Source organism: Cervus elaphus, chromosome 8 (genome assembly GCF_910594005.1).
Source record: "Cervus elaphus chromosome 8, mCerEla1.1, whole genome shotgun sequence".
In the NCBI taxonomy this organism is placed as follows: domain Eukaryota; kingdom Metazoa; phylum Chordata; class Mammalia; order Artiodactyla; family Cervidae; genus Cervus; species Cervus elaphus.
The window spans coordinates 47,634,270-47,657,401 of NC_057822.1; the positions used below are offsets into that span (position 1 = coordinate 47,634,270).

The 23,132-nt window shown below is 37.3% G+C and overlaps 1 protein-coding gene across 7 annotated transcripts in view; it reads left to right on the top strand.

The window, feature by feature from the left end:
- Positions 1-23,132, top strand: part of BOLL (boule homolog, RNA binding protein) — a 59,106-nt gene that overhangs the window by 16,654 nt on the left and 19,320 nt on the right. For 4 of the 7 annotated variants that reach the window (XM_043910482.1, XM_043910483.1, XM_043910479.1 and 1 more), the window contains exons 7-9: positions 8,760-8,831; positions 17,351-17,398; positions 19,425-19,553. In XM_043910482.1, the coding sequence (XP_043766417.1) occupies positions 8,760-8,831; positions 17,351-17,398; positions 19,425-19,553 (249 nt within the window). The remainder of the gene's footprint in view (positions 1-8,759; positions 8,832-17,350; positions 17,399-19,424; positions 19,554-23,132) is intronic. The other 3 variants (XM_043910485.1, XM_043910486.1, XM_043910481.1) reach the window with 2 other exon arrangements.

The following is a 23,132-nucleotide window of genomic DNA, read 5'->3' on the forward strand; positions in this document are numbered from 1 at the left end:
TCAACTGGAATTCCATCACCTCCACTAGCTTTGTTTGCAGTAATGCTTCATAAGGCCCACTTGACTTCACAGTCCAGCATGTCTGGCCCTGGTTGAGTGACCACAGCATCGTGGTTACCCTGGTCATGAAGACCTTTTTCATATAGTTCTTCTGTGTATTCTTGCCACCTCTTCTTGATCTCTTCTGCTTGCATTAGGTCTTCATCATTTCTGTCCTTTTTCATGCCCATACTTGCATGAAATGTTCCTTTGATATCTCCAGATTTCTTGAAGAGATCTCTAGTCTTTCCCATTCTACTGTTTCTCTCTACTTCTTTTTTATCTCTCCTTGTTATTCTCTGGAAATCTGCATTCACTGGAGTATATCTTTCACTTTCTCCTTTGCCTTTCTCTTTTTTTCTTTTCTCAGCTATTTGTAAGGCCTCTTCAGACAACCATTTTGCCTTCTTGCATTTCTGTTTCTTGGGGTTGGTTTTGGTCACCAGATGATAAATATGCTTTCTAGGTTTGTCATAGCTTTTCTTCCAAGGATCAGGCATTTTTTTAATTAATGGCTGAAGTCATCGTCCACAGTGATTTTGTAGCCCAAGAAAATCAAGTCTGGCCCAGTTTCTGTTGTTTCCTATCTATTTGCCTTGAAGTAATGAGACCAGATGCCATGATGTTAGTTTTTTGAATGTTGAGTTTTAAGCCAGGATTTTAGTCTCCTCTTCTACTTTCATCAAGAGGCTCTTTAGTTCCTCTTCGCTTTCTGCCATAAGAGTGGTATCATCTGCATATCTGAGGTTATTGATATTTCCCCTAGCGATGTTGATTGCAGTTTGTGCAACATCCATCCCGGCATTTCACATGATGTACTGCATATGTTAGATAAGAAGGGTGATGATATACAGCCTTGATGTACTCCTTTCCCAATTTGGAACCAGTCTGTTCCATGTCCAGTTCTAACTGTTGCTTCTTGCTGTGCGTATAGGTTTCTCAGGAGGCAAGTAAGGTGGTCTGGTATTCCCATCTCTTTAAGAATTTTCCACAGTTTGTTATGATCCACACAGTCAAAGGCTTTAGCATAGTCAATGAAGCAGAAGTAGATGTTTTTCTGGAATTCTCGCTTTTTCTATGTTTCAGTTGATGTTGGCAGTTTGGTCTCTGATTCCTTTGCATTTTCTAAATCCAGCTTGTACATCTAGAAAGTTCTCAGTTCACATCCTGTTGAAGCCTAGCTTGAAGGATTTTGACCATTACCTTGCTAGCTTGTGAAATGAGTGCAGTTGTGCAGTAGTTTGAACATTCTTTGGCATTGCCCTTCTTTGGGATTGGAATGAGAACTGACCTTTTCCAGTTCTTTGGCCACTTCTGAGTTTTCCAAATTTGCTGGCATATTCAGTGCAGCACTTTAACACCATCATCTTTTAGCATTTGAAGTGCCTCAGCTGGAATTCGATCACCTCCACTAGCTTTGTTTGTAGTGATACTTCCTAAGGCCCACTTGATTTCGCACTCCAGGATGTCTAGCTCTAGGTGAGTAATCACACCATCATGGTTATCTGGGTCATTAAGATCTTTTTTGTATAGTTCTTCTGTGTTTTCTTGCCACCTTTTCTTAATCTCCTCTGCTTCTGTCAGGTCCATACCATTTCTGTCCTTTATTTGTGCATAAAGTGTTCCCTCGGTATCTCTAATTTTCTCGAAGAGATCTCTAGTCTTTCCTGTTCTGTTATTTTCTTCTATTTCTTCGTATTGTTCACTTAGGAAGGCTTTCTTATTTTTTCTTGCTGTTCTTTGAAGCTCTCCATTAAGATGAATATATCTTTCCTTTTCTCCTTCGCTTTTCTTTCTTCTCAGCTATTTGTGAGGTCTCCTCAGACAACCGTTTTGCCTTTTGTATTTGTTTCTCTTGGGGCTCATTAGGGTAGTGTCATCTGCGTGTGCTGTGCTATGTTTAGTCTCTCAGCCGTGTCCAACTCTCTGTGACCCTGTGGACTGTAGCCTGCCAAGCTCCTCTGTCCATGCGTATTCTCCAAGTAAGAATAATGAATTGGTTTGCCAAGCCCTCCTCCAGGGAATCTTCCCAACCCAGGGATCGAACCCAGGTCTGCCACATTGCAGGTGGGTTTTTTACCGACTGAGCCACCAGTGAAGCCTACGAATACTGGAGTGGGTAGCCTATCTCTTCTCCAGGGGATCTTCCTGACCCAAGAATCAAACCAAAGTCTCCTGCATTGCAGTCTGATTCTTTAGCAGCTGGTCATCTGCATATCTGAGGTTATTGCTATCTCTCCCGGCAGTCTTGATTCCAGCTTGTGACTCATCTAGCCCAGCATTTCACATGATGTCCTCTGCATATAAGTTAAATAAACAGGGTGACAATATACAGCCTTGAAGTAGCCCTTTCCCAATTTTGAACTAGTCTGGTGTTCTGTATCTGGTTCTAGCTGTTGCTTCCTGACCTGCATACAGGTTTCTCAGGAGGCAGGTAGTGGGGAGAATTAAATATGACATTCAAATAAAGTCTCCTTGCCTTGATTATCTTGCCCTCTTTTCCTCCTCAGAGGTTAACCAGAGTATCTTTCCTATCCATTTTATATGTTTATACTACAAATGCAGGGATCCTTAAGAAATAGATATATCGTGTTGCTTTAGGCAGCTTTTAAATGCTATGTAAATAATCTGGTTTTTCTATTCAGTATTTTGTTTCTGAGATTAAACCATGTTGATCCTAGTACATCTAGTTCATCTATTTAAATTTTTTATAGTACTCCATTGTATGAGTGTATATTCTGTATTGATGGACATTTTAAGTTTTTTCTACAATCAAGAAAGACTACACGGAGAGAATTATACTCAATATATTGTACCAACCTGTAAAGGAAATGAATCTGAAAAAAATGCATGTGTGTGTGCATACACACGTGTGTGTAACTGAATCAGTTTGCTGTGCACCTGAAACTAACACAACACTGTAAATCAACCACATGTCAACAACAAAGAATTTAGTAAGATGAAGTATTTTCAATGCAAGTTTTAAATTGCATATACTACTTATAAACTGCTCGTGATTTTTTAAAATTTAGCCATTAAGGTCCTATTTTTATTCTAACAAATTTGCAAGACTTATTATGGAGTCAAAACTTTATTATTTTATATATAAATTTTACATGGTATTTTCATCTTTTTCACTCTTTGTAAGTTTAAAAGTTTTATGACTAAATGAATTGATTTTTTAATTTTACTTCATCACTTACAATGTTGCCCCCCTAGGGATTTGAAAACTACTCAGATTTACTTTCTGCTAGTTATTCCATGATTTCATTTTACTTTATACTTAACTGTTTAATCCATTTGGAGCTTTCTTGGTGTATGTTTTGTGGTCATATTCTGCAAATTCAATTTTGGGTTTTTTTCCTGAACAGAAATAGACAGTACCTGACAATCTACATTTAGCAGATCTGAGATTGAAATATATATAAATGAATAAAGTTCTATGAATATATTGCTCATGATTATAATATATGGAGGGCTTCCCAGGTGGCATAGTGGTAAAGAATCCACCTGCCAATGCAGAAGATGTGAGTTCGATCCCTGGGTTGGGAAGATCCCCTGGAGTAGTAAATGTCAACCCACTCCAGTACTCTTGACTGGAAAATTCCATGGACTTAGGAGCCTGCTGGGCTGCAGTTCATGGAATCACCTAGAGTTAGAGTGAGCATGCGTGCATACACATACAGTAACATATTGAACATACAATAAATGCGATTATTATTTATTATAATACATTGCCCTATCTAGAAAAGTTATATAACAGTAAATAAATAATGGAGTATAAAATTTTTTTAAAAGGACTGTATTAACCATTTAGATTTTGTATATATTGTGTGAGAGTTTGTTTAGGACAGTGGTCTTCAAAGTTTTTTGCTTATATATCCTCTAAAGGTTTTTTGAAAAATTAGGAATACTCTCACTAATTTTAAGCTGAAATCTGAAATTTACCGAATTTTAAATAGTTTAGACATATTATATTGGATTGGTGCAAAAGTAATTGCGGTCTTGCATTGTTGAACTCTGCCGTTTGATATTGGAATACATTTTTAAATAAATATGGTTATGTTACACATCATTTTAATGCACATTTCTTGCTTTGTGTTTTTGTGCTAATGACTCAACTACTTGCTGCTTATTTTAGACTAGGGAAATGAAGTTAGAGAAAAAAGCAGATTTGAGCAGTTTTCTTGAGTTCAAAATGGGTCTTAAAGCAGTAGAGACAGCTTGCAACATCAACAACACATTTGTCCCAGGAACTACTAATGAACATACAATGCGGTGCTGTTTGAAGAGGTTTTGCAGAGGAGATGAGAGCCTTGAAGATGAGGAGTGTAGTGGCCGGCCATTGGAAGTTGACAGTGACCAACTGAGAGCCATAATCGAAGCTGATCATCTTAAACTACACAAGAGTTGCCAAAGAACTCAGTGTCAACTGTTCTATGGCCATTTGGCATTTGACGCAAACTAGAAAGGTGAAAAAAAGTGGGTGCTTCGTGAGCTGACGAAAAAGCCAAAAAAAATTGTTTTTAAGTGTCATCTTCTCTTATTCTACACAACAACAGTGAACCATTTCGATAAAGATCGGATTGTGACCTGCAATGAAAAGTGGATTTTATATGACAACCGGTGATGACCAACTCAGTGGCTGGGCTAAGAAGAAGCTCCAGTGCACTTCCCAAAGCCAAACTTCTAATGAAAAAAGGTCATGGTCGCTGTTTGGTTATCTCCTGCTCATCTGATCGAGTACAGCTTTTGATTCCTGGTGAAACCATAACATCTGACAAGTATGCTCAACAAATCGATGAGATGCAGTAAAAACTGCAATGCCTGTAGTCAACAGAATGTGCCCAGTTCTCCATGACGTCACCTGATCGCATGTTGCACAACTAATGCTTCGAAAGTTGATAGAATTAGGCTACAGAGTTTTGCCTCATCCACCATATTCACCTTACCTCTCCCCAACGGACTACCACTTCTTCAAGCATCTCGAAAAATTATTGTAGAAAAAACACTTCCACAACCAGCAGGAGGCAGAAAATGCTTTCCAAGAGTTTGTCAATTCCTGAAGCACAGATTTTTATGCTACAAGAATAAATGAATTTATTTCTTGTTAGCAAAAATGTGTTGATTGTAGTGGTTCCTCTTTTGATTAATAAAGCTATGTTTTGAGCCTAGCTATAATGTTTTAAAATTCATGGTCTGAAACCACAGTTACTTTTCTACCAACCTAATATATTGTACAATAGATTTGCTTTAGAATTATTTGTATGAAACCTTGTAGCTATAGATTTCATTTAAGACTGGAAAATGTCTTACGTGTAGTGATGGATGTTGACTAGACTCATTGTGATTTATCATTTTATTCTTTATACATATGTATAATCATTATTTTATACATTTGAAATGTCATGTAAATTATCTTGCAGTAAAAAAAATGGAAAATGCCTACTGTATAATTCAGTTAGCAAAACTAATTAACCAAATTAGTCAATCAAATAAAACTTTAATTTCTATTAGAAAATTCTGACTTTATTTTTAAGTTCAAATGTGTGAATTAATATGTATCTCTGTGACCATCATGTAATTTATCTTGTTCCCTGTATTTGAAATAAGGTACTATCTCCCCCTTAATATTTCTTATACAAGCTCTTTTTGCTTTGCTCTTTTCTATTTCTCAGAAGTATTGTCTTCTTGAATTATCTATTTGTTTGATGCTCTGTTACTGTTTACATTCCAAAACAAAGCATTATAGCAAGATCCAGAATGAGTGAGAGTGTGCCTTTCATAGTCAAGGGGAAAAGTAATTGTGAAAGGGGAGTTTTGGAAAGAATTCATTGTACACAGGTATTTGCAGACAGATTAAATCCGGAAGAAGGCCATATGAAATATCTGAAAATTAATACTCTTACTTGCATTCATGCCCATGTATGACTGGAAGATTTTTCCTTCCTTGGTCTAGGCCATGACGTATGTATATAAGTAGAACTTTACATTTATAGACTTCACATGTATGACTAAATGTTCCAAATATCTTTCTAAAATGTACCAGTATAAAGGTTATGTAACAGTTTATGAGAGCTTCAATTTCTCCATAATCTGCCAGTTTGTTGATTTACTAGATATACTAGATTCTTGCAATATTTTTGGCAAAAATAGTTTTTGCCAATATTTTTGCCAGTATTGTTATGAAATGGTATCTTGTTTTACCTTTCATTTGCCTAGTTAATGGTAATATTAAATATATTTTTATATATTTATTTGCCATTTCAGTTTCTTCTATTGGATTCCTCTCTATATCTTTTACCCATTTTTTTCTGTTGGGATTGTCTTCTTGAGTTCATCATATGAATTCTATGGGTTGTAAATATCTTTTAGTTTGTGCCTTGTCCATTAACTTTATGATATTTTTTGTTGTACACAGTTTTTTTGTTTTAATGTTAATAGGTGTATTAATGTTTTACGGTTTTCGCTTTTAGTGTCTTTTTTTAATACTGTGTTGCTGCTTTTCATATCTGGATCTTTAATTTGGAGTTTATATATTGATTAATCCATCTTCTTCAACTTTTTTGAAATGAATCCTCTGTAAAACACGAGGTTTCTGTGTGTGGGAGTCTTGCTGTGCTGTCTGTTATGTTCCATTGGTATATTTGCTTGCCCTGCCCAATTTTGTTTCAATTACTATTGCTTTATAAAAAGTCTTAAAATTTGATAGGGCAATAATCTCACTCTCTTCTTCAGGAGCCCCTCATCTGTCCTTAAGTCTTTGCTTTTATACACTTCATAATTCAGCTTGTTCAGCTCTGTGAAGAGACTTTATTTTTATTAGAATTGTGTTAAATATATAGATTTACATGGGACATTTAGGCATGATACTAAATTTTCCCATTCATAAACAGTGTTTAGGGTTTCCATCCATCAATAAAGTTTTTCTTTCTCTATAAAAAAAAATTTGGCATATCTTTTGCTTGATTTATTCTTAGGTACTCTGTAGTTTTTGTTGGTTTTATCATGGTGTATTTTTTTTAATCACACTGCCTAAAGATTGTGACTGGTGTGTAATAATGCTTTTGATTTTTAAGTGTTGGTGTTTTATCATTAACCCTGCCAAGCTCTCATATAGGCAATCATTTAGAATTCAATGTACTTCTGTTGCTTTCTCATTTTTCCTCATCAAGTTATTGCACTGGCAGTGTCTCTGCTACAGTATTTATGTTTTAACACCATAATCTTGTTCTTAAAAAGGTAGAAAGTTCAGTAATTAATCATTAAGGTTTATATGAGTATCTTCCAAAACCTATATAGATATAGATAAGATACTCTAAACTTTAACCAAGGTTTCTCCATCTTAGCACTGTTGACATCTAGGGTCAGATGATCATTTCTTTTTTGTGAAAACTGTCCTGTACATTGCAGGATTTTTAATGGATTCCTAGCCTCCCTACCTTTATGAAAACCAGAATACTACCAAATGTTTCCTAGGGGTACAGTGTCCCACCTGGTTGAGAATTACTGACCCAAATCAATTAAGGATTAAGTTATTTTTTAACTCTGTTTGCTAAGTTTTTATCCTGAAAGGGTATTGAATTTTAACAGTGTAGTTTCTGTATCTGCTGAAAATATCATTTTTTCTCCTTTAATGTATTAATATAATTAGTTACATTATTATTTTCGAATGTTAATCTGTTAGTACAATTTTATTAGTACACAGTTGTCTGAAAATTATGCAAAACCATGATACTTTTCTTCAATTTGGGTGGACGGGTGAACACTAAAACAATACAGTGCAAATTAGATCCCATGTTACAAATTGAATTTTAATTGCTATTGTTAAAGCCTATTTTACCTCTTTTGTAATACAGCTTGCCTGTTTTATAATGATCTGGCTTTAAATAATCAGTTTTGAGGTTTATTCTATTACTTTGAATAATCAGGTGTTATATGTACTTTTATCAAACAAATCACTTGTAAATTTATTAGATGACCAACTTATTTAAATATCAAATTAATAAAATAGAGTTTAACATTCTTCAATAAATAATGCACTTGCTTTAATTAAATATATAACAAAGGAATAGGATGTTGATTATTTGTAAGTAGTGGGAATTTAGTGGCAGATCAGGTATGATTATTCATTCAGTTCTAAATGCTGTGTAAACATCTACTGCTTGTCTCTGCAATGGAAATAGGCTATGTCACCTTAAATCCAGCTGCTAGTTTTCATCTAATATTCTCTTCAGTTCAGTCACTCAGTCGTGTCCGACTCTTTGCAACCCCATGGACTGCAGCATGCCAGGCTTCCCTGTCTATCACAAACTCCTGGAGCTTGCTCAAACTCATGTCCATCGAGTTGGTGATGCCATCTAACAGCCTCATTCTCTGTCGTCCCTTTCTCCTCCTTCCTTCGCTCTTTCCCAGCATCAGGGAAATATTCTCTTAGAAACTGTATTTATTCATAATCTTGAACTAAAAGCAACTTTTCTGGTGGTGGTTTTAACATTACTGTGGAAATGAAACCACATGGAAGTAGAAATATTGTGATAATTTTAATAAACTTGAAGTGGAATTGCAATAATATGAATAAGAGGTGGAAAAATTATATTTCCAGTCATAAACTGTAAGTTGACTGGGTTTAGGTAACAGTGTAAGATAAACTTTGTCATAAACAGTTATAAAGAATTTTGCCTAAAATAATTTTTGCTACTTTTCTTTCCTCTTAACAGTCACGTTCTATATCTAGTTCCCCTGTGATGGTAGCTCAGCCCGTTTATCAGCAGCCTGCATATCACTACCAGGTAAACATTAAATTACAATGCACATCTTTGATAGTTTCAGCCTTTTTTGAATAACTTTCATTTTAGTCTTTCTCATGCAAATAAATACTCTCGTAATTTAAAAGAGGTAGTTAAGCCTCGATAGCAGTGATATTTTCTTTTTTTTTTTTAATGAGGGATCTAAATGTCATATAAGAAGATAGATCGTTTACTTATGCTGTTGTCATGTCTGACTCTTTGCCATCCTATGACTGCAGCATGCCAGGCTTCCCTGTCCTTCACTATATCCTGGAGTTTGCTCAAATTCATGTCCGTTGAGTCAGTGATGCTATCTAACCATCTTGTCCTCTGCCACCCTCTCCTTTTGCCTTTAATCTTACCCAGCATCAGGGTCTTTTCCAGTTAGTTGGCTCTTTGCATCAGGTGGCCAAAGTATTGGAACTTCAGCTTTAGCATCAGTCCTTCCAATAAAGGACTAATTTTTATCAAATGTAATAGGGTCAGTTTTGCTCCCCTGGCTAACATAGAAATAATTTCCAAGGTATTATGAAAATACTGGACCACAGGCTGATTTTTTTAAAAATATTGTTATTATATCAGTTTCTGGTTATTATATTTAATAAATACATATCAAAATAAATAATATATTGTGATTTATATTATGACAGCCTCTTTTAGTTGATCAGCATTCTTCTTTTCATTAATTCTCATGGGAGGTTGAGGGTAAGTAAACTCTAATGCCAGACCATTTTGGTGTTTCGTAAATAAAATGTAATTGGAAAACAGCCATATTTGTTTACATAATTGTTTGTGGCTGCTTTTGTGTTGCAGTAGAAGAGTTGAGTGGTTGCACCAGAGATATATGGCCTGCAAGCTTAAAATATTTACCCATTAGCCCTTTATAGAAAATGGTTGCCTACTTCTGGTCTATAGCATTCTCAGATAAAATCACATTCTTTTAAACCTTTGAAATAGTGGAAGACTTTGTTTCTGGGTTTTTTTTCTTTTTGAACTTTATTAGACCCACATGAAATATTATGGTTACTGAAATTATTTTTAGTATTAGACTAGGTTTGGGGGAGTTGTTCTTAAATTCTGTTACTATGCTAAGTATAAAATTATCTAAAGTATTTTATTCACTTAGTAAAAATGAAAGTAACTTGATGGCCTTTATTTAAAGTATATATGTAGCATGACTATTTCTAATTCAAAATTTTGAGAGGCCCCAAAGACAACATTAGATACTAGGCCATTTAACAATACAAACCAAAAGTCATGAAACCAGTTTTAGGACCCTTAGCTTATTGCCCATCTTGAGCACATGAGGATGTGCTCATTATTAACCACATCTTGAGGATGAAGTTAATAAAGAAGACTGGTAATGAGGCTTTTTTAACAAGAGAGTTTTAGAGTACTATGGCATTTCCCATTCTCAACCAAGTGAACAGGACTTCAGAGAATGACTAAGAGAGTTTAATATTTGTCCCCTGGAATTTGTGATATAGAATCTTTCAGACCTGTGCATGCATGCTTGCTAAGTCACTTCAGTCATGTCCAACTCTTTGCAACCCTGTGGACTATAGCCCGCCAGGCTTCTCTATCCATGGGGTTTCTCTGGACAAGAATACTGGAATGGGTTGCCATGCCTTCCTCTAGGTGATGTGGACTATGGAAGCAGAGCCAGAAAAGAAGTCTACAGGGGGAACATGTTGAACGTCTCACAGAAAGCAAAGTTTGTGTCCCAAGAGCAAGATAAGAACCTCACAGAAGAGAATTTTTCCAAAAAAGTATAAAATGACCCCAGAAGAGAAAAAAATCTATGTGAAGTAGACCCCTAGAATCTAGGTCTAAAATTGTAGTCAGAAGTTCTCAGCAAGGACATCACCAAAGAAAAAAGTACCTGACAAAAGAGTCAGCATTTGGAATCTGTTAACATGCCAAAAAATAATTTTTCCTGATTTTTATCTGGAGGCTAGGAAAACCAGCTCAACACAGTGTTTTTTATTTGTCTGTTTACCCTTTGAAAAATTTGTTTTTTATTGAAGTATAGTTGATGTACAATATTAGCTTCAGGTGTACAACATAGTGATTCAAAATTTTTATAGATTTTATTCCATTTATAGTTATTATAAAATATTGGCCAGGACTTCCCTGGCGGCTCAGTGGTGGAGAATTCACCTGCCAGTGAAGAGACACGGGTTCAGTCCCTCATGCGGGAAGTTCCCACATGCCATGGAGCAGCTAAGCCTGTGCACTACAACTGTTGAGTCTGTGCTCTAGAGCCGGGAAGCTGCAACTGCTGAGCCCACATACCCAGAGCCTTTGCTCAGAACAAGAGGAGCACCTCAGTGAGAAGCCCACGCACCCCAACTAGAGACTAGCCCCCACTCACCTCAGCCAGAGAAAGTCCGAGCATAGCAACAAAACCCAGCACAGCCAAAAATAAATAAAACTATTTTTTAAATGTCTGTATTCCACGTGTGGGCTTCTCAGGTGGCACTGGTGGTAAGGAACCTGACTGCCCTTTCAAGAGAGCTGAGAGATGTGGGTCTGATCCCTGGGTTGAGAAGAGCCCTTGGAGGAGGACATGGCAACCCACTCCAGTATTCTTGCCTGGAGAACCCCATGGACAGAGGAGCTTGGCAGGCCACAGTCCATAGGGTCATAGAGTTGGACACGACTAAAGCAACTTGCCTGCATGCAGACCCTGTATATCCTTGTGGTGTTAGTCGCTCAGTCGTGTCTGACCCCACGGACTGTAGCCCTCCAGGCTTCTCTGTCCATGGGATTTTCCAGGCAAGAATACTAGAGTGGGTTGTCATTATATCCTTACAGCTTATTTATTTTAATATCTTGTACCTTTTAACCCCCACCTTCTTTTTCCCTCCCCCTTCCCTCTCACCACTGGTAAACACTAGTTTTAACAAAATGCATTTAAAGTGCCAGGGGTGAGAAAGATTGAAGTTACTTTCTGCTTGCACTTTGTGGAGTCCAGCTCCTACTCCATTAATTGATTACATATGTACATACATGACATAGATGTATTCTGTAAAGTTTCTAATACAGTTTAATTTTATACTTTGGCTCTAATTTTCCACTTGACACAAATTACAAAACTGGAAGTATATTACCTAGATATACTTGGGAAAGATTTTTGTACCAGTTTGTAACATAATATTTTTCAGTGTAAGAAATAATTTCACTTTGCGTATTTCTTTCCAGTTATATATTTATTCATCACCATTCTCCCCTTAAAACTGCCACTTTGATAATCTCTTCCCTTGTTCTTTTTACAAATTCTGAGATTGATAGCTTTATCAGTTTTTGTTAGTCAAATCAGATAAGGTCTGGTTTAGTCAGTATTTATCTCTTTCGTATTTCTCACTTCAGAAGAAGATAGTGATTTTATTTATCTAACAAATCTACACATTAAGCATGTTATTTCAGATTCTTATTAAAATATTTTCTTAAGAGATTATCCTGCCTTTTTAAACATGGTATAAAGAACACAGACCTCACTTGGTTATCATATTGATGTCACCCATTAGCAGTTGATATGGTCTGCCTGAAATTAACCATTTCGATGGTAGATTCATGGAATCTTCTTATTTTCTGTCTTTTTTACTTTAATAATTAAAAAAGATTTTATTAAAGTTGGAAAATAAGCTAAAACATTTATTATTAAAGAATAATACAACTGATTTAAAAAATAAAAAGACTCTCTTTTCTATTGTCATCTTACAACAAGTACCTTAAATAACTTGACTCTATTTTGTTTTAAATAAAGCTTTATTTAGCTATTCATATACCATGTACAATTCACCTTTTCCAAGAGTACAACAGAATGCGTGCATTCTTACTTAAGCAACTTACTTCAGCCATGTCTGACTCTTTGTGACCCTATGGACTTTAGATAGCCCACCAGGTTCCTCTGTCCATGGGATTCTTCAGGCAAGAATCCTGGAGTGAGTTGCCATGCCCTTCTCCAGGGGATCTTCCTGACTCAGAGATCAAACCCACATCTCTTGTCTCCTGCATCGGCAGGTGGGTTCTTTACCTCTAGCGCCACCTGGGAAGCCTGTACAACAGAGTAGTTTTTACTAAATTTACAGTTTTGCTACCGTACCCCGGGGGGTGGTGGGGGAGCTTTACCCATTGGTAGTCATTCCTCTTACCCCCTCCTCCCTGTCCTAAGCAACCAGTAATAGATCAGTACTTTCTGTCTTTATAGATCTGCCTTTCATGGACAGTATGTGGCTGTGAAACCACACTTTGTTCATCTGCTCATTTGTCGATGGACTTTGGGTTGTTTCCACCTTTCCTCTCTTACAGACAATGCTGATATGAACGTTTGTGTACAGATTTTTTGTGGACTTACATTTTCGTTTCTCTTAGGTCTTGTATCTAGGAGTGGAATTGCTAAATCAATGGTATCTCTATATTTAACCTTTTAAGGATGTGTCAGACTTTCCAAAAGGTTGCACCATCTTACAGTCCCACCAGCAATTTATGAGGGTTTCTCCACATCTTTGCACACACTTATTATCTACTTTTTTTGCCGTACTAGTGTATGTGAAGTGATATCACAGTGTAGTTTTGATTTTCATTGTTGTTGCTGTTCAGTCACTAAGGAATGTCCAACTCTGCTTCCCCATGAACTGCAGCATGCCATGCTTCCCTGTCCTTCACCATCTCCCGGAGTTTGCTCAGAAACATGTGTCCATTGAGTCAGTTATGCCATCTATCTCATCCTCTGCCACTGTCTTCTCCTTTTGCCTTCAGTCTTTCCCAGCATCAGGGTCTTTTCTAGTGAGTCAGCTCTTTGCATCAGGTGGCCTAAGTATTGCAGCTTCAGCTTCAGCATCAGTCCTTCCAATGAATATTCAGGGTTGATTTCCTTTAGAATTGGCTGGTTTGATCTCCTTTCAGTCCAAGGGACTCTCAAGAGTCTACCCCAGCACCACAATCGAAAGCATCAATTATTTGGTGCTCAGCCTTCTTTATGTCCCAATTCTCACATCCATTCACAACTACTGGGAAAACCATAGCTTTGACTATACAGAACTTTATCAGCAAAGTGATGTCTTTACTTTTTCGTATGCTGTCTAGGTTTGTCATAGCTTTTCTTCCAAGGGGAAAGAGTCTTAATGTCATGGCTACAGTCACCATTCACAGTGATTTTGAAGCCCAAGAAAGTAAAGTCTATTATTGCTTCCACTTTTTCCCTCTTCTATTAGCCATGAAGTAATGGGACTGGATGTCATGATCTTAGTTCTTTGATTGTTGAGTTTTAAGCCAGCTTTTTCCCTCTCCTCTCATCCTCTATCGTGAGGCTCTTTAGTTCCTCTTCACTTTCTGCCATTAGAGTGGTATCATCTGTATATATGAGGTTATTGATATTTCTCCCAGCAGTCTTAATCTCAGCCTGTAATTCATCCAGCCTGGCATTTCGCATGGTGTACTTTGCATATAAGTTTAAATGATCAGTATGACAATATACAGCCTTGTTGCACTCCTTTCCCAATTTTGAACTAGTCCATTGTTCCATGTCCAGTTCTAACTGTTGCTTCTTGACCCACATACAAATTTCTCAAGAGACAGGTAAGGTGGTCTGGTATTCCCATCTCTTTAAGAATTTTCCAGTTTGTTGTGATCCACACAGTCAAAGGCTTTAGCATAGTCAATGAAGCATAAGAAGATGTTTCTCTGAAATTCACTTCCTTTCTCCGTGATCCAGCAAATGTTGACAATTTGATCTCTGGTTCCTCTGCTGTTTCTAAACCCAGCTTGTACATTTGGAAATTCTCAATTCACATAGTGCTGAAGCCTATCTTGAAGGATTTTTCACACTAGCATGTGAAATGAGCGCAGCTGTATGGTAGTTTGAACATTCTTTGGCACTGTGCTTCTTTGGGAGGGGAATAAAAACTGACATTTTCCAACCCTGTGGCTGCTGCTAAGTTTTCCAAATTTGCTGACACATTGAGCGCAGTACTTTAACAACATCATTTTAGGATTTTAAATAGCTCGGCTAGAGTTCCATTACCTCTGCTACCTTTGTTTGTAGTAATGCTTCATAAGGCCCACTTGACTTCACACTCTAGATAATCTGGCTCTAGGTGAGTGACCATACCATCGTGGTTATCCTGGTCGTGAAGACCTCTTTTTTGTATAGTTCTGTGTATTCTTGCCACCTCTTAATCTCTTCTGCTTCTGTTAGGTCCTTAACGTTTCTGTCCTTTGTTGTCCCTATCTTTGCATGAAATGTTCCCTTGATAAATCTCCAGTTTTCTTGAAGAAATCTCTAGTCTTTCCCATTCTGTTGTTTCCCTCTACTTATTTGCATTGTTCATGGAAGAAGTCCTTCTTATCTCTCCTTGTTATTCTCTGGAACTCTGCATTCAGTTTGATTTATCTTTCCCTTTCTTCCTTGCTTTTTTCTTCTCTTCGTTCCTCAGCTATTTGAAAAGCCTCATCAGACCACCACTTTGCCTTCTTGCATTTCTTTCTCTTTGGTATGGTTTTGGCCACCACCTCCTATACAGTGTTGGAAACCTCTGACCATAGTTCTTCAGGCACTCTGTCTGCCATATCTAATCCCTTTAATCTGTTCATCACCTCCACTATATAATCATAAAAGATTTGATTTAGGTCATACCTGAATGGCCTAGTGGTTTTCCCTCCTTTTTTCAATTTAAGCCTGAATTTTGCAGTAAGGAGCTGATGATCTGAGCCATAGTCTGTTCCTGGTCTTGTTTTTTCGCTGACTGTACAGAGCTTCTCCATCTTTGGCTGCAAAGAATACAATCAATCTGATCTCAGTGATCATCTGGCAATGTCCGTATGTAAAGTCGTCTCTTGTGTTGTTGGAAAGGGGTGTTTGCTATGCCCATTGTGTTCTCTTGATAAAACTGTTAGTCTTTGGCCTGCTTCATTTTGTGCTCCAAGGCCTAACTTGCCTATTATTCCTGGTATCTCTTGACTTCCTACTTTTGCATTCCAATCCCCTATGATGAAAAGACAGCTTTTTTTTTTTTTTTTTTTTTTTGCTGTTCTAAAAGGTCTTGGAGGTCTTCATCAGACCAGTCAACTTCAGTTTTCTCAGCATCGATGGTTCAGGCACTGTGATGTTTAATGGTTTGCCTTGGAAACAGACTGAGATTATTATGTCGTTTTTGAGATTGTACCCAAGTAGTGCATTTCAGACTCTTTGTTGGCTATGAGGGCTATTCCATTTCTTCTAAGGAATTCTTACCCACAGCAGTAGATAACAATGGTCATCTGAATCAAATTCGCCCATTCTCATCCATGTTAGTTCACTGATTCCTAAAATGTCGATGTTCACTTTTGCCATCTCCTGCTTGACCATGTCCAGTTTACCTTGATTTATGGATCTAACGTTGAAGACGTTTCTATGCGATATTGTTCTTATGGTGTCAGACTTTCTTTTCACCACCAGACACATCCACAACTGGGTGTCATTTCTGCTTTGGCCCAGCCTCTTCATGCTTCTGGAGCTATCTGCCTGCTCTTCCCCAGCAGCATGTTGGACACCTACAGACATGGGGGACTCATTTTCCGGTGGTATATCTTTTTGCCTTTTCATACTGCTCATGGGGTTCTCACAGCAAGAATACTAGAATGGTTTGTCACTCTCTCCCCCAGTGGATCCCGTTTTGTCAGAACTCTTTACTGTGACCCATCCGTCTTGGGTGGCCCTGCCCTCCATGGCTCATGGTTTCACTGAGTTACTCAAGCCCCTTCACTACAAGGCTGTGATCTATGAAGAGGATTAAAAGGCAAATGATGTTGAATATCTTTTAGATGCTTATTGATGGTTTTTGTGTATTTTCTTTGCAATAATGTCTGTTCATATCCTTAACCAATTTTTATATTGGGTTAAGTGATTTTTAAGTGAAAGTCACTCAGTTGTATCAGACTCTGCAGCCCTCTTGGAATTCTCCAGGCCAGAATACTGGAGTAGGTAGCCTTTTCCTTCTCCAGGGGATCTTCCCAACCGAGGGATCGAACCCAGGTCTCCTGCATTGCAGGCAGATTCTTTACCAGCTGAGCCACAAGGGAAGCCCTTATATTGGGTTACTTGCCTTTTATTATTGAGCTATATGGGTTCTTTGCTTAGATACAAGTTCTTTATCAGATAATAATTTGTAAATATTTTTTCCAGTCTCATGGTTTATTTTCACCTCCTTGATGGTGTCTTTTGCAACACAAAAGTTTTTCATGTTAGTGAAATCCAGTTTATCTTTTTTTCTCTTATTATTTTGTTTCCTGTGCTTTTGATGTCATATTTTTTTTTAATCACCTGGTTCAAAGTCACAAAGATTTACATCTATGTTTTCTTCTAAGAGTTTTGTAGTTTTAGCTCTTACATTTCTATCTTTTATCCATGTTGGGTTAATTTTTGTATATGGTTTGAGGTATAGGGGTTCAACTTCATAGCTTTTGCAGGTAGATATTCAGTTTTAACCCTTGTTTACAATCTGGTGGGGTTTTTTTGTTTGTTTGTTTGTTTGTTTTAGGCCCCTGCACAGTGTCTACCAGGTCAATGGCAGTGGAATGTTCCTCAGGTAAATACTAACTTTTAACTTTTTTCACTGTTTTTGTGAAGACTACATGAATATTTAAGTCAGAAAGACTAGATTTGAGACCTTCCTCTAGTATTTATTAACTGTGATACTGATTTATTAACTGATTTGGCAATTCATTTAATCACTATATTTCTCAGCTTTTTCATTTCAAATGGAACTAATGATACCATACCTTGGAAAGTTTTCTCACATGACTTTTGTAAAGATCAAATGAGACCATGTAAGTAAAAGTATTTCATAAACAAGTGCTATGTTATTAATATTAGAATATTTAGCATTTTTCTAGCGTCACTTCAGATTTTGCTTCAGTTTTATTTATGTTTCTAAATGAAGATTCCATCTCTCAACTTCTGATAACAAATGGTATACCACCAGAAAGTTCGTTAGACAGGCCCCACTTATGGGACGTCAGAAAGCTGAGGTGAGGCATTTGTTGTTCAGTCTCTCAGTCAGTCCTGGGCTTGAAACTCTGTGGACTGCAACGCACCAGGTTCCCTGTCCTTCACCATTTCCTGGAGCCTGCTCAAACTCACACCCATTGAGTTGGCGATGCCATCCGACCGTCTTATCCTCTGTCATTCCTTTTTCCTCCTGCCTTCAATCTTTCCCAGCATCAAGGTCTTTTTCCATTGAGTCGGCTCTTCCCATCAGATGGCCAAAGGATTAGAGTTTCAGCTTCAGCATCAGTCCCTCCAGTGAATATTCAGGATTGATTTCTTTTATGATTGACTGGTTTGATCTCCTTGCAGTCCAAAGGACTCTCAAGAGTCTTCTCCAGTACCACAGTGTAAAAGCATCACTTCTTCGGTGCTCAGCCTTCTTTATGGTCCAACTTTCATCCATACATGACTACTAGAAAAACCATAGCTTTGACTAGACGGACCTCTGTTGGCAAAGTAAATTCTCTGTTTTTTAATATGCTGTCTAGGCTGGTCATAGCTTTTCTTCCAAGGAGCAAGCATCTTTTAATTTCATGGCTTCAGTCACTATTCACAGTGATTTTTTAGCCCAAGAAAATACAGTCTGATACTGTTTCCATTGTTTTCCCATCTATTTGCCATGAAGTAATGGGGCCAGATGCCATGATCTTTGTTTTTTGAATGTTGAGTTTTAAGCCAATTTTTTCACCCTCCTCTTTTACCTTCATCAAGAGGCTCTTGCATTCCTCTTCTCTATCTGCCATAAGGGTGGTATCATCTGCATATCTGAGGTTATTGGCAATCTTGATTCCAGCTTGTGCTCCATCCAGCCCAACATTTTGCATGATTTTCTCTGCATATGTTAGATAAGCAGGGTGACAATATATAGCCTTGATATACTCCTTTCCCAATTTTGAACCAGTTTGTTGTTCTGTGTCGTTATAACTGTTGCTTCTTGACCTGCATACAGGTTTCTCAGGAGGCAGGTAAGGTGCTCTGGTATTCCCATCTCTTTAAGATTTTTCCACAGAGGAGTTGTGATCCACATAGTCAAAGGCTTTAGCATAGTCAATGAAGCAGAAGTAGATGTTCTTCTGGAATTCTCTTGCTTTTTCTATGATCCAACAGATGGTGGCAATTTGATCTCTGGTTCCTCTGCCTTTTCTAAATCCAACTTAAACATCTGGAAGTTCTCCATTCATGTGGTGGTGAAACCTATTGAAGAATTTTGAGTATTACTTTGCTAGCATGTGAAATTAATGCCAATTTAAATACCATAGATTATATTATCAGAACCTTTAATAGTTATCTTAATGACTGTCTTAAATTATTTATGAGCTTCTAAAGTGCTAAGAACTTTTTAGTACTTATAAGTGATAAATAAGTGAGTTAATAATATCTACATAATTGGAGTTTATAGCATAACCTAGAGTTCCTAGTTTGTTGTTAAGATACTTCTGTGTTGTCTCTAAAAACAACTTTAGGAAAATGTGAAACCAGTATTTCTCTCATGTGTTGGGTAAGTCATTTGGTTTAACTGAAATAACTAATCCGATTTTAATTAGAAACGTGATTTTATATTTTAGTCTCCTGCCTCTTCTGCTCCATTCTTGTACCTGCAACCTTCTGAGGTCATTTATCAACCAGTGGAAATTGCACAGGATGGTGGATGTGTTCCTCCTCCTCTGTCTCTGATGGAAGCTTCAGTTCCAGAGGTATGTGTTAGTCTCACACAAAGTAATATATCCATAACCACTTCATTTTAACATTTATTTCTTTTTCTTTTCTAAAAGTATTTGTTCAAGACCCTCATTGAAGTTGAACATCTTATGTTTTCTTTGATTTATTCACATCTCTTCCCCTTTTTTATATCTAAGAATGCTTCATCTTAGACTTCTTCACTATTTCTGAATCATTCCTCAACTCAGCTGTTTACTAGACTATCCCTGACTCAGTCCCCTTGAAAGAGTAAGATAAGTGCTTCTCTTTCTTCTGGTTTGCCTGTCTTATTACTAACATTGTCAGTTAAAAGCATAGAAAAATTAAAGAAGAAAAAAATCTTTAAAATTCTTCCTTCAAAGATGTAAATCAAATTTATAACTAAAAACTGTAAATATTCTCTTCCATGTGTTTATATTTGCAAACCATTACTAATAACCTCATCATCTGTGTACCAGGAACTGTACATGGTATGTTTTAAATATGTTGTGAAAGACTGGGAAATAAATAACAACCTCCCAGTTTGAGTGTATTTATTTTTATTATTCTGGAGAAGGAAATGACAACCCACTCCAGTACTCTTGCCTAGAAAATTCCATGGATGGAGGAGCCTGGTGGGCTACAGTCCATGGGGTTGCAGAGTCGGACATGACTGAGCGACTTCACTTTCACATTATTATTATTATTATTACTAAAGTTTATAACATAATTTTTCTGAAACAGCAGCTTCCACAGTTTTGAATCTTAAGTGTTTACTATCAATACTTTTACTATGATTTCTCCATTCTTCATCTCACCCTTCATTTATCACTTTGTTGACTGAATCTGCAAGCACTCTGTTAAAGAAGGCTTACATGTGCTGTACTCTCTTGAGTTCTTACATGCTTGTGTGTTCAACATATTTGTTGTCTATAAATCTGGAAGAAATTAAGACTAACTATAAAATAGCTGTATCATACTTGTATAACTTTGCTAAGGCTCCCTGAACAAAGTACAGTGAACTGGATGGCTTAAAAAGAGAAATTTATTGTCTCATAGTTCTAGAAGTCCAAAATCAAGGTGTTGGCCGAGTTGGTTTTGTCCGAGGCCTTTGAGGGAAGGACCTAGTCCAGGCCTTTCTTCTTGGCCTATCGATAACCATCCTCTCCTTGTGTCTTCACATTGTCCTTCCTGTCTCTGTGTCCAAGCTTCCCAGTTTTATAAAGATACCAGTCATTTTGGGTAAGGTTCCACCCTAATGACCATACCAGTTTGCTCAGTTCTGTAAAGACCCTCTCTCCAAATAAGGTCAGTCTCTGACATAGTGGTTAGGACTTCAACACAGAAGTCTTCAGAGAACACAATTCAACCCATAACAGTGCTTTTTTCTCTTATAACGTCTAATCTACTCTTTTCTGGTGTTGTGTATAGTTGTAAAGAAGTTTGAAGCCAGCCTGACTTTCCCTCTTATACGTAATTTGCTTTTTCTTCCTGTGTGCCTGAAAAGTCTGTCTTAACTTGAAATCACTTTACCAGGATATGTCTTGTCAGTCTTTAAAATATTTTTCCTGGGACACAGTTTGCTCCTTTGATTCCCAGACTAGTTTTTATTTCCGGGCTTCTTTTTTCCTGTTAGAACTTTGAAAAAAAATTTTTGTATTCCAGTTCTTTTACTTCTTCTTCAGGAATACCATTTATGCATATGTTGAGATCTCTTTTTATCTTTCATATCCATCATCTCTGAGATAATTTCTTTTATCATGGTAATTTTTAATGTTTTATATGCTTATTGAGACAGTCATGAATATTTTTCATTGTTTTTAGTCTGCTTTTTCTTATGACTAATGAAGCTTTTATTGCTGTTTTATTTTTATCTTCTTTTTATCCCAAACTGCCACTTTGCTCACATCATTGCCTGTAAATGCTGTCTGTTGGCTTAAAATCTCTTTTTGAAGCTCTTTTTTAGCGATCATGTTATTGTAATTTCTTTAAGATCAAAAGAATTTTATTTATCTGAACTTTTCTACTATTTTCTGGGATGATTTCTCATCTTTTTCTTTTTTCCCCTTTTTGCTTTTCCCTTGATAAAGTTTGAGACAATGAGAAGAGTCCTAAGGTTGCTTACTTTTCCTTCCCATCTTATCTTTAAATGAGACCAGCTTTTTGCTGAAATACAAGGTGAGAGAAGCATTCTGTTGACTCAAACGTCCTACCACCAAGTCTGTTATGTTGCCTGCTTGAGATGTTCTTCCCTGAGTTTTTAAGCATTCTGGAGTTCATTTGGCTCCTGGCAAAGTCTCTTTTTTCAGAGATTTTCTGTATGAAGGTGTAGTAAGTGTTACTTCACTTTCCACTCTCACCCTTCTTCATCTCCAGCAGTGTTCCTCAGCTATAATACCAGGTAGTAGACCACAAAATAGTGAAAATATGATTTCTCCCTCTCTGTGGGAGATCTTTCCTGCTTCTGCCTTGGTCTGACACACCCCTACACTTGAGACTCTAAAGAGTCTTTAAATAGGCCTTTCAGGGAAATCTATAACCTTCCTCAGGCTTCCAAATCCTCCCTTATATTGGTGCAAATTACATAGCATTTGGCAGGCTTTCTACACTACGAACAAAGCTAGTGGAGGTGGTGGAATTCCAGTTGAGCTATTTCAAATCCTAAAAGATGATGCTGTGAAAGTGCTGCACTCAATATATCAGCAAATTTGGAAAACTCAGCAGTGGCCACAGGGCTGGAAAATGTCCATTTTCTTTCCAATCCCAAAGAAAGGCAATGCCAAAGAATGCTCAAACTGCCACACAGTTGCACTCATCTCACACGCTAATAAAGTAATGCTCAAAATTCTCCAAGCCAGGCTTCAGCAATACGTGAACTGTGAACTTCCAGATGTTCAAGCTGGATTTAGAAAAGGCAGAAGAACCAGAGATCAAATTGCCAACATCCGCTGGATCATCGAAAAAGCAAGAGAGTTCCAGAAAAACATCTATTTTTGCTATGTTGACTATGCCAAAGCCTTTGACTGTGTGGATCACAATAATCTGTGGAAAATTCTGAAGGAGATGGAAATACCAGACCACCTGACCTGCCTCTTGAGAAACCTGTATGCAGGTCAGGAAGCAAGTTAGAACTGGACATGGAACAACAGACTGGTTCCAAATAGGAAAAGGAGTACGTCAAGGCTGTATATTGTCACCCTGCTTATTTAACTTATATGCAGAGTACATCATGAGAAATGCTGGGCTGGAGGAAGCACAAGCTGGAATCAAGACTGCCGGGAGAAATATCAATAACTTCAGATATGCAGATGACACCACCCTTATGGCAGAAAGTGAAGGAGAATTAAAGAGCCTCTGGATGAAAGTGAAAGAGAAAGTGAAAAAGTTGGCTTAAAACTCAACGTTCAGAAAACTAAGATCATGGCATCTGGTCCCATCACTTCATGGCAGATAGATGGGGAAACAGTGGAAACAGTGGCTGACTTAATTTTGGGGGGCTCCAAATTCACTGCAGATGGTGACTGCAGCCATGAAATTAAAAGACACTTACTCCTTGGAAGGAAAGTTATGACCAACCTAGACAGCATATTAAAAAG